This window comes from Sander lucioperca, chromosome 10 (assembly GCF_008315115.2).
Source record: "Sander lucioperca isolate FBNREF2018 chromosome 10, SLUC_FBN_1.2, whole genome shotgun sequence".
Taxonomy (NCBI): Eukaryota; Metazoa; Chordata; class Actinopteri; order Perciformes; family Percidae; genus Sander; species Sander lucioperca.
In genome coordinates, this window is record NC_050182.1 from 20,717,306 (window position 1) to 20,730,022 (window position 12,717).

At 41.9% G+C, this 12,717-nt stretch overlaps 1 protein-coding gene across 1 annotated transcript in view; it reads right to left on the bottom strand.

The window, feature by feature from the left end:
- Positions 1-1,159: 1,159 nt before the first annotated feature.
- The window catches only part of LOC116066584 (lysosomal-associated transmembrane protein 4B), a 32,273-nt gene continuing 20,715 nt past the window's right edge, over positions 1,160-12,717 (bottom strand). The window contains exon 8 of the mRNA XM_031322747.1: positions 1,160-2,441. Coding sequence (XP_031178607.1) covers positions 2,316-2,441 — 126 coding nt within the window. The 3' untranslated portion in view covers positions 1,160-2,315. The remainder of the gene's footprint in view (positions 2,442-12,717) is intronic.

The following is a 12,717-nucleotide window of genomic DNA, read 5'->3' on the forward strand; positions in this document are numbered from 1 at the left end:
AAGCCGAATTAAAATATCCCCGAAGCACGTCAAGCTTGAGCTACCACCTACGGAGCTAAGCATAGTAGTACAGTTAACGTGATGCTACCCGCTAGCATGCTACTTGCCAACCTGTGGATGAAACCAAATCCCAAAAAATTACTACAGCTCTTGCGAAACGGGTGGCAACTAACTGCAGACCTGTCAGCATCGTAGAGGACTCGGGTCTTAAAGACGTACTATGGTTGGCATGTTCTGACCTGTCTCGTTGCCGTCGAGGGGGACAGTAGTCTCACCATACACAGCCTGTACGACACGGAGAAAGCAGCCACACTGGAACAGCTGCAAGGTGCTGCAAACACTGTCTCATTAACCGGTGATCACTGGACGTCAGTGAGTAATCAACATTATTTAGGAGTTACTAAACACTATATTGACTCTAGTAAGGATGGGGATTTTTAGTTTTTTAGTTAGGTACTTGGAGGAATTGTGCAATAATGACAGATTCACACATTTTTCTTTTGTTTACAGTAAATAAATAATTACAAATCTTAAAATGAAGTTCATAAAGTAACTTCCTTTGCATTCATTTGATTCTCAATCAAGATACACTGGTAAAAATTGCTTTCGATTGTTAATATGTACTTAAAAACTGTTCTGAAATGCAAAATAATAGAATTTTAATCATATGATAAAATATGCGATTAATCGCGATTAACTATAGAACTTCAGCGATTAATCGCGATTAAAAAAAGTAATCGTTTGACAGCCCTAATTCAAAGTAAACGTTAGAAACTGGAAACGATCAAAACAGTTCTGTCAATCAACTACGTGTTCAGCTAATCATTTCAGCTGTACTCGTAGGCCTGTATATAGTTGTTGGTAGTTTAATTTATAATAAAACATCGTATTTTATAAACTACATGTGTGTTGTGTGCAAAAATCTTAATTTGTATAGTAACTAGTAACTAAAGCTGTCAGATGAATGTAGTGGAGTAAAAAGTACAATATTTATCTCTAAGAATGTAGCGGAGTAGAAGTAGAAAGTGGCATGAATAGAAAAGACTCAAGTACAAGTACCCTTAAATTTATACGCAAGTACAGTATTTGAGTAAATGTACTTAGTTACATTCCACCACTGCAAGCTTGTACCTCACGTTTGAAAGAAAACACAAACATCTGTCAGTGAAATTACATTTTAATAGACAAATAAATGTCACATCTTTAATTTTCATAGAGCAGCAGCCCTCAGGTTTGACGTTTGTGTCCTTGCAGGATAATTTGTGTCCAGGAAGCAGCTTGCCAATAAGTGCATCTGGTGGAGCAGACTTGTGTGTTTACACAGACCAGAATCTCCCATTGGTTTAATTGAAAAAACACAACCAGCATCCATATTTATTGAGCTCCTGAACATTGAGAGGCCTGATCTCGAGTCATTGCACCAGGGTTCCCTTGAGTGACTTCAAAGAGCAAACTGATTCCAGATCAGTGCTGCTTCTGTGCTCTCAAAATACATAAATATCAGCCCAAGACATTTCTCATCAATCAGTAGAAACACACACTTACATTTAAAAGTTATGAAGCTCAATCAGCACAACTCAACAACTGATTTTTTTTTAAACACAAGACAATTCTGTCTGTAGTTGAACAAAGGAGTAAAAGAAGGTGATATGTTCGATATACACGAGGTTGCTCTTTGATCATGTCAGAATACAGGCAGATGCATTTCTTTGGAAAAAAAACTTCAAGTCAGGGTGACACTTCCTTCACACATAGTTCTATTAAGGACAGACCATCAGAGAGAAAGTTATTATGAATAAAGGCAATCCAACCCTGATCACGAGCAGAGACGAGACAAACAGTAAACACGTGATGACTGTTCACTCATTACTGTGGGCTTTAAGATCATCATTTTTGCATTTGTGCATAAGTTACATGTGACTATCAAAGGTAGGACACATAAAATACTATTACAGGTACACACAGAGCGTAAATAGAATTAGTACAAATATATAGAATCCACCTAACGTTCTAGTACCTTATTGCACCCAGGTTCAAATGCATTAAAATGCACATCATGCCTGGAATTATAGACACAGAATGGACGCATGGAAGAGTTACAGTAAGAATATATAAGGTCATCAATAAATAACAGGAAGGGATGAGAGGTCACGGTGGTGGTAGAGGGTGTGTGCATGTGCATATGTGTGCGAGATGATTTTGTATGTGTCAGTGCATGCATGGGTGTACTGTAATGTTTGTGTAGCTACAATATATCCATGAATATACTGTACACTGGAGAGGCAGTCTGGTGCATGAATCTTGCTGGGGTTTAATTAGCAACAGGATCCATTCAGCAGGATGCTGGGAATTTTTTCATGCTGTGGTGGTGTGGTGGTGTACGGCAGAGGGGCCAGCTTGGGAGGGATGCTCACACTGTCATCATATGGAGGTAGCAGCACCTGGAGTGAAAGAGGAAAGAAAAAGAAAGCAATTAAGTATGCCCTGCTACACCCTGCAGTGCCCTGCTATGTCCTGCTATGCCCTGCAGTGCCCTGCTATGCCCTGCAGTGCCCTGCTATGCCCTGCAGTGCCCTGCTATGCCCTGCAGTGCCCTGCTACGCCCTCCTGTGCCCTATAACGCCGTGCAGTGCCTACCGCCTACCAAGAGCCTGGGCCTTTGTAAATTATAGAGTGTGGTCTAGACATACTCTATCTGTAGTGTCTTGAGCTAACTCTTGTTATGATTTGATACTATAAATAAAATTGAATTGAACTGAATTAATAGTGTCAAACTAGTGCAAACCTTTTGCAAAATGATAATTCTGCCAATGTCTGCCAAGTCACATAATATTGCACCAGCTTTGGCAATTTCAAACAGAAGAATGAAACAGACAGAAAGTGATAAAATGGAAGAGAGACAAATATGATGTCCTAATTAATAGGCTAAAAAAAAGACTTAAGAAAATAATCAGCAGGTATGTCAATAATGAAATAAATGGCTAGTTGCATCCTTATGACCAATCTCACATGTTGTGTGTGTTGATACTGAAGCAAATAATCAGAGATGTATTTTGATCCTAAACTGGGATGAAGCAAAGCAGTGAAACATCACAAATCATCACATGAAATCATAGAGGTACAATTCCAGTGAAATGTAATTCCATCAGCTCCTTAAACTTGTGCACGATTCATCATAAAGCAGAATGTGGCCGCCGTCAGATCGGCACATCAGAATCAGAATCAGAATACTTTATGGATCCCCTCAGGGGGAATCATTTAGGGGGGGATCAATTAAAGGCATACTATGTCACTTTTCCCTCTTTGGTCCCCCTACAGGTTGTCTCATTGGAACTACAGCCGTGCAAGCTGTAGTTCCAATGAGACAACCTATAGAGGGACTGAAGAGGGAAAAGTTACATAGTATGCCTTTAAGTATTCTGATTCTGATTATGATGTGCCGATCGGACGGCGGCCACATTCTTTGAAAAAGTTTTAGACAGGTGAATGGCACCGGCACTCCAGGGTCCAGCCAAGTCTGGGCAAAAGGACACCACAGCTCCCACCATCCTGCTGCAAACCGATGCAGGCACACAGGCCTTCCACCCAGCTCACCGCCCAACACCTGCACAGTGACTAGCAGGATGCCCAGCAGAGAAAACGCAGTCTGTGTTTAAATCCTCTATGCTTGCCTCGGTGCCCCCTTTGATGTAGAGATTAAGATGGATGCAGAGATGGTCTTGCTTATCCACATAGTCGGGATTGTAGCCATAGGTCGTAGCTGAAAGCCACCTTCACATTTCCTCTGTGTTTACTCTGATGTTTACATTTGAACACTTTGACCGGCCAGGCTAGCGGAGTCAGCAGGAGACTGGTAAATTGATTACCCTATCAAGATAAGAGACTTGTAGTCACATGGAAAGTGTCCTGAATAATGTGGGTGATGAATAAGATGGGACACTATGCCATATAATAAAAAAAACAAATGCAGATATCGGCACCCAGATTTAGTTTTAAAGGTCACATGGCATGAAAATTTCACTTTATGAGGTTTTTTAACATTAATGTGAGTTCCTCTAGCCTGCCTATGGTCCCCCAGTGGCTAGAAATGGCAATAGGTGTCCCCTTTCTCTGCTTTGCCCCCCCAGACAATTTGGCCCGCCCATGAGAGAGAGAGAGACATCATGGCTTTCAAACAAGCGAAGCATGGCAGTTGGTCAAGTCCACACCCCCACCCTCCACCTTGCTCCCCTCTCTCCTCCTCAATAGCATTTAAAGCTACAGACACAGAAATGGCACATACTAAGGAAAGCTCATTGTCTGGCTCTAGTGGCTGTAATTCTGCACCAAGGCTGAATTTGGGGAAAGAGACTTCAGATACAGTATTAGGGGACCACTAAGGCCTATATAAGAGACTTCAGATACAGTATTAGGGGACCACTATAAGGCCTATATAAAAGAGACTTCAGATACAGTATTAGGGGACCACTAAGGCCTATATAAAAGAGACTTCAGATACAGTATTAGAGGACCACTAAGGCCTATATAAAAGAGACTTCAGATACAGTATTAGGGGACCACTAAGGTCTATATAAAAGAGACTTCAGATACAGTATTAGTGGACCACTAAGGCCTATATAAAAGAGACTTCAGATACAGTATTAGGGGACCACTAAGGCCTATATAAAAGAGACTTCAGATACAGTATTAGGGGACCACTAAGGCCTATATAAAAGAGACTTCAGATACAGTATTAGGTAGGGGTGGAATGGTACATGTATTCGTATTGAACCGAAACAGTACGGGCGTCTTGGTTCGGTACATGAATTTACACGGAGAATACACGGTATAAAAATAAATAAAACTCGCGTGCAAATGAATTAATGTAATGTGGAACTACTGTTACATACGCATTTCTTAGGGACACCTAATCTGTAGCCCCGCCTTAGCTCTGAACAAGGGGGTAAGCTTCTCCTCGGACCGCGAACCTCCTATGGCGCCATTTTGATGCTACAAAGCGGTCACCCCCCGTTAGCATCCCATTGACTGCCATTCATTTTGACGTCACTTTGACAGAGAATAACTTTACATCTGAAGCGTTTAAAGACTTTATTTGTCCATTGTTTATTTCTAAAGAAACACAACAATGTATAAAAGGCTCCATTACCTTGTACCTCACGTTATTGCTCCGTAGCAGACGTTTTTGTAAAAATAGGCTAACGATTGTGTCATAACCACGAGACTTACTGTCGCATAGTAGAGGAATTACCGTATAGTACAGGAGAAGCGTGCAGGCAGTTTCGTCTCACATTAGCTGTTTAAGTGTAGCCTAATTACTAATGTTAACTATCATTTTAGTGATCAATAATTAGCCTGTGTCCATGTTATCTCCTTACATATACCTACGCTCTCCGTCTCTGCTAGATTGGGAATGATTGAGATTTCTCTTGGCACAGCTACCAGAAGACTTACAACTTTCAGACACGTTGCTCACGGCACATTTACATCGTCTCTCTCAGTTGGAGGCTGCGCAGTAACGCTCAGCGCTCACCGGAAAAGTGCTTCTAACGGCCTTCACTGGTCTCCGTCCAGAGACACGGGATCTGTTGGTCCATTCTTATATACAGTCTATGGCTCTGAAGCTCCCAAGCTCCGCCTACATCATGTCGAGTCGGTCCCTTCTTATAGCCTATAGCCTGTCTATGGTCCGTCCAGTGAGTCCACTGAAGCAAACTAGTCCCTTCCATATACAACCAAACACGGATGTAGCTACTGTAGCTGTATCCCTTCTTGCCTCAACCACAAATGGCTTCCAGGCCCATTTGCTTCGCTGTTTGCTCCGCTGTTAGCTCCGCTGTTAGCTCCGCCGTTAGCTTTTAACTCCGTCGTTAGCTGTTAGCTCTGCCGTTAGCTCCGCTGTTAGCTCCGCTGTTAGCTCCGCTGTTTGCTGCTAGCTCCGCTGTTAGCGTGTGAAGCTAACGCCACAATTCGCCAACTGCTCTGTGTAACCGAAGCTGCTCTTTTAACACCCCTGCTCTGTGCATTCACATGAGAGCAGTGCTTGTCTCCCATATCACACTAGCCTACTAGCTGATTGTCTTACTTGTTTACAAGTTCCAGATGGAGTCTGGAGATGACGTGGGGTAGCCTACTTATTGTTTACTGTTTACATCTTACTTTATACGCTTCAGGCTGTTGTAGCTAGCTCAGGGGAGAGACTGGATCACACTAGGTGGTAGGCTACAGCCTGAGACATGCACAATAAAAAAAATTGTCTTCTGCATTTTTGTTATGCTTTTCCCTCCATTGTACCGAACCGAACCGTGATGTCTGAACCGAGGTATGAACCGAACCGTGACTTCAGTGTACCGTTCCACCCCTAGTATTAGGGGACCACTAAGGTCTACATAAAAGAGACTTTAGATACAGTATTAGGGGACCACTAAGGTCTATATAAAAGAGACTTTAGATACAGTATTAGGGGACCACTAAGGCCTATATAAAAGAGACTTCAGATACAGTATTAGGAGACCACTAAGGTCTATATAAAAGAGACTTCAGATACAGTATTAGGGGACCACTAAGGTCTATATAAAAGAGACTTCAGATACAGTATTAGGGGACCACTAAGGCCTATATAAAAGAGACTTCAGATACAGTATTAGGGGACCACTAAGGCCTATATAAAAGAGACTTCAGATACAGTATTAGGGGACCACTAAGGCCTATATACGTAAAAGCATCCAAAAAAGCAGCATGTCATAGGACCTTTAAAGCTGTAGGCCTACACAGAAGGTCTAACTAGAGAGGGCAGATTTGCATTCATCCTTTACACCTAAAGTAAGGATGTTTCTCTGTTTACACTTTGACTTTACTTTTAGGTTTACACTACCAAAAGCAGAAATCTGTTTGTAAAATAATGTCATTCAGCAAATTGTCCATCTTACTACTTTTGCCATGATAAACCTGTTCACACGTCTTTACAACATTCATAAGCCTTTCATTTGATCAAATGTGTGAATCTAAGCTGCCTCTGTGCCGTCTGCTTCTTGGGTAATCAACCAGGAAGTAAACTGAGACTGTGTGCAGTCAGAACATCTTAGGTGTGACTCAACATTCTGGTGTTGCTGTAAACACTATGGCTAAAACAAATGTAGGCTCTCTCAATGGTTCATTTGACTTCATATACAACAACACCATGTGTCTGACGTGTGTCTTCTTCCATGATTTAAACAATGAGTCACTGAGAGTTTCAGTCTATACAGACAGACTCAGTCTTTACTTTGTAAAGGGGAATCATTCTGATCTTTTAAGGATAACATGGACATTAAAGTTGTAGTGCGTAACTTTTTTATATTAATGAACATCCGGTACATTCAAGCCATTGCCAAATGAGTTGCTACAAAGCTAATTAGAGACTTAAGACTATCAGCTCCACACAACTCTCTCTGGATTTCTCAGTACGACTATGTTCAGAAGATTGTGTCGTCCGGCAACTTTCCCGTGCAGAAACTCAAGTGAAGATAATGAGCTCTTCTGAAGAGTCCATCATATTTTTTTAATCCTCCGTGTCCTCCTTGACTACTAGCAACTGCATCAAGGAGGGGTGGGGGTGGTGCGCGATCACGGAAGCCTTGTGTCATGTGGATGCAACAACAGTGTTGTTGTCATTACTTAGAATTCCTCATGGGGGAGACAGAAACTACGCACTATAGCTTTAAGTAATCAATAATCTTAAACAGCCTCTACTAGTGACTAGATCCTCCTACATGGATCAATGCCCACTTGAACTGTAGTGGCCTGTAATTGATGGAAACAATTCAGACACATTCTGACTACATCATAGATAAGAAGCTGGCTTTTGAGGGCAAAGATCCAACAGAAATATCGAGTTTAGTGGATATATTGGTGTTCATATAATGTAATAACTATGCCTCTTTGTGAACTGCTTTTTTTGGCCCCAGCCACGGTTCCCACCTCCAAAATCTGTGTGAAATCCTCTCAAGCCGTCTCCTCACACAGGCCACAAACATCCAGCAGGACCCCTCACACCCCAAAAACCTCTTCTTCACCACCCTCCCTTCAGGCAGACTGAGAACCCCAGGAGCACGCACCAACAGGCTACAGAACAGTTTTTCTTTCCCAGAGCTGTGTACAGGCTGCAGAAATCAACCCCCACCACCACCAACACACTAACACACACACACACACACACACACACATGCAAGGACACACGCAAACACACACTGTCACCACGGGCTTAATGCAATACAGTAATGACTCTGACCAATAACTTTGTGGCTCCCTATATTTTTTTAAGTATTTATATCATGAGTATTTATTTATAGCATGGGTAATAATGTGTATGTGGTCATTTGGTTGAGGTTTGTGGGTGTGAGTGTGCATATCTTGTTACATTTTATCTTGTATTTTAATGCTGCAAACTGGATTGCTCGAACAAAGTTTTGTTATGTAAATATATTCAATGACAATAAAGATATATCTATCTATATCCAACTCTTTAGCCTGCCTCTCTTAGTTATGCTATTATAACTCTAGACTGCTGTCGGAAGTTCCTTCCTTCCAAGGACACAATGAGCTGCTCCCTCTTCTCTCTTTTCACTTGTCTCCTTCTGTGTGCATCTTAATCCCAGAAATGCTTGTTACTAACCTAGCTCTGGGGAGTTTTCTCCCCGGAGTCCCTATGCTTCTTCTTCACCCAGAACATCGCCTTGGAATTGGGTGGCACCTACACCGGGGTCCTGGGTGCAGCTGACGCTATGGACTTACTACACCCTGCTACGCTCTGCGATTCCCCGCAGTGTCCGACTGCGTCCTGCTGCGTCCACCCAGGCTGCTGTGCCACACTACACCCCATAACGCCCTGCTGTGCCCTACTATGACATGAACTACTATGACTACCATTGTGGTCACTGTTTCACTATCTCTATTATGACTATTATTGCCACCACTCATCACATCCCCAACCGGGCCGTCAGACACCGCCTACCAAGAGTCTGGGTCTGTCCGAGGTTTCTTCCTAACAAAAAAAAAAGGGAGTTTTTCCTTGCCACTGTCGCAATAGCTACTGCTAATGCTTGCTCTTGAGGCAACCCCTGTAATAGTTGGGGCTTCGTAAACTACAGAGTGTGATCTAGACCTACTCTATCTGTAAAGTGTCTCGAGATAACTCTTGTTATGATTTGATACTATAAATAAAATTGAATTGAATTGAATTGAATTGAATTAATGATAACTGGACAGATTGACAGGTTTAGCAACAGTAATTACAGGGAGCGGGGATTAGCAAACAGTTGTATTTTATTCTATGAGGAATTTCAAGGGTTACTTATTGTTGTTCCTTTATTGCCAAAAAGACACACCGGACTTTTTACCTTGCACGGCAGCTGGATTCTGCAATATATTGCAAGCTGCAATATCATGAGATCACGAGAATCGCGGATCACATATCACACGGAAATTCATCTTGATGTGCTTCAAGTAATGCATTTGTGTCTAAACTACCAACTTACCGAACCAATCAGCATCCGGTGAGGGGCTACTGGCAGCTACGGGCGTGGTTTAGGTATGACAAACGTGACTGTTTGATTAAAACTACTATGATAGACAGATGGTTCATCCCATCACCTGCCAGGTATTTTTTTTGAAAGTGCCTGCCCTTTTCCAAGCCGTTTCCAATGACGTCGTCTCAGATGGTAGTGTGTAACAAATCATCTGGCGAGTCAGTTTACCTGACCGTGTGGTTGTAAGGGACTTTTCTGTATGTGCAGGAATTCGGCTCATAGGGAACACATTAGTGGACCTTTGACCTAACTGCTGTGGATCTGATGTAAAGCCATGCAAGCTGCTAACTAAAAGCCACAAACCTAGCTGTGGTCTGTGGGGAGCTCTAACTGAATATGTCAGGCTCTAATTGATAAAGCATACATGCAGAGGTGAGGCTAATGTTAGGAAATAAAAGGGCAAACTGCTGTTTTTTCTGGTACTTTTCAGTAATGAGGTCAGTGAGTTAGAGAGCGGCCTTCTGTTTCTTAAAAGCCCTGAACATGATCACATTAAGCCACGCAGTGTATAAAGCTGCCGAGTGTGGTCGATTGTTTCAAATTGTGTGGAATGTTACACTCAGAGGAGTCTTAAGTAGCAGACTTAATACCTGTGAAACCCAAAAATACTGCAAGGTCAGTAACAGAGCCAGTTACTGACAGCTCCCTATGTGTTCATGCTGAAAAACACATTTTGTGATCGTCAAAACAGATCATTAGTGTTTCTACAGCCTACTTTTTCTTCTCCAAAGAATGAGTAGTTATAATGTGTGTGTGGGTAGTAGGGTAACATCAGTTAGGGGGCCAGGCCTGAGCAACAGGACACCAACAGGAGACCCAGACAAAGCACACTTACTTTACTGGGCCTCCGCCACCATTATAATGGATTTGCAAGCATGGGGCCTCATCTCTCTGTCCAAGTCTGTTCATTGATCTGTGCTATCCTGTGTAAAACTACCTTCTACGACAGCCCATTTTTATACTTCCTTCCTCCCCCAACATGATGACTTTACAGTTGCCAGACTGGCCTGAGCAGAGGAAACCTATGCAGACGGTGAAAACGTGACTTACAGTCTGGATTGAATAAGTAAATCATTTTTCTGCAGGTTGTTTTGTTGCCTTTGGAAGTGGAAGAAAGCAACAATTCAAGATCAGATCTTGTTTTATGTTGGATCTCTAGACGACAATATAGACATAAAGGAGAGCTTGATGGACTGTAAATTTGGTAACATATTGCACACATGGACACAGAGTGATGATTTTAGTTATATACTTCTCACTATTACATTTCATTTATATCTGCCGACTTGAAAATCATTTGGTTTGCTAGTCAGACATTCTAATCTGTTTTTAATGTGTTTTAATGCTGACAAAAGTATTTGTTCAGCTGTACACTACACATGCGGAATGTCTGTAGTATTATCTATCCATAGTAACAGCACATTGTTAAATGTTATTAGCATTCACACAGGTGGTCTGACAGGGAAAAGAAATTGGTAGAAACCTATTTTCTACTGGTTTTCTTTAACTGTAGTGCAACAGCTAAACGCAGTATAGACTCAGCCCGGGTCAATGCTGTTCGATGCATCTTCTTTGTCCAAAATTTAAAATTGCCGTTGCATGTTCCCGCTTTGCCATGAATGTTGACATTGTACTTTTTTGACTCAGTACTACATACACCATCCTGCTGCCCGCTGAAAGTAGTGCCAGACTCTACTTTTGTAGTTTTTTTCACAAACTGCTGTTTTAGGCAACTACTGAGCCTTTTCAAAACTTTTGTTTTTTAAGATTTACTTTTTTTCACTAAAAGCCAATGGGATTTTTTTTGGGGCCAGTGCAAACAGATAGGTAGGGCTGAGTATTGTTCAAAATGTTCCGATACCGGTTCCTAAATGATACTTTTTTCAATACCAATTTTTCTGCCTGTCTCTACAACATGTAACGTTAGACAGCCAATCAGCAGCATTATTAGATCTTGTTAGAAGCATGCTGCATGCTTATTGGCTCGCTGACGCTGATGAGCAGGGCATGGAATTAACACAAGACCACCAGCCAAATGCGGGTGAATTTTGCAATTGCCGGGTAACACTGTCAATCTACCTGCCACATTGGCGGGTAGCCAATGAGAACTGAGTGATTCAGACGCGTAACTATCGGTTAATCAGGGGCCCGCATCACTGGAAGACATTGATTGACAGCCAGGGCCCCCTATCGCATTTTCATTACTCACACAATCCCAGCAGTCCCACGTGCAGCCACTGACCAAGCGGGAGTGAGAACGGGTAAAATTAATTTCCTAGTTTCTGATATGAAGACGAAACGTGTGTGTGACTAGAACATCTCACATTTACAATTAACAAAACATACAGCGAAATACCGTGCAAAACATTTCAGACCGTCCTGCCAACCTGTATACATTTTAACATCAATGTACGCTGTAACGTTTTTTTCACTCTAAAGTCAGCGGCTGCTGTTTCAATCTGTCGGCTCTCTGCAGCGGGCGGGGCTGCTCCGTTTCCCCCGCGACCGACGCGCACACACAATCACACACAAACACACACACAGACACAGATACACACACACACAAACACAAACACACACACACAGACACAAACACAATCACACACAAACGCACACGGTGGATGCAGGAAAAAAACGCAGATGAGACGTACAGGATGACATAAATTGAGGACAGCTACGCTCGTTATTGTAAGAGCAATGATAAGTTAAAGTCCATTAAGTACTTTATCAAACCGTATGAATGTGTGTCCCAGCCCAGGATAGGAAATTAACTAATAATGTAAAGATCAACAAGCCACTGACAGTGACAGATATGTTCATATTTGATTCATTCAATAAATTATTATTTTGTGTCTTAAATCCACCAGCCTTTTTCATATTTTACCAACATTTGCAGCATCCTGAGCCTTTTTGGTAAGGTTACTAGGAAAACTCAGCCCAGAGTAATTCATTAATAGTAATAAGTATTATTCTCCCCAAAACAAGTTTCCTTTTTATTTATTTATTTATTTTTAAGAACTATACAAAAAAATTCTTGTGTTATGGTCTGCGCATTCACCAGTGTTTTTGTTGTTGTTGTGGTGCGCGTAGGCTACTCCTGATTTTGTCAGTCATCTCATCTCTTATATGCAGTGGCGTAACGAGACAACACTGG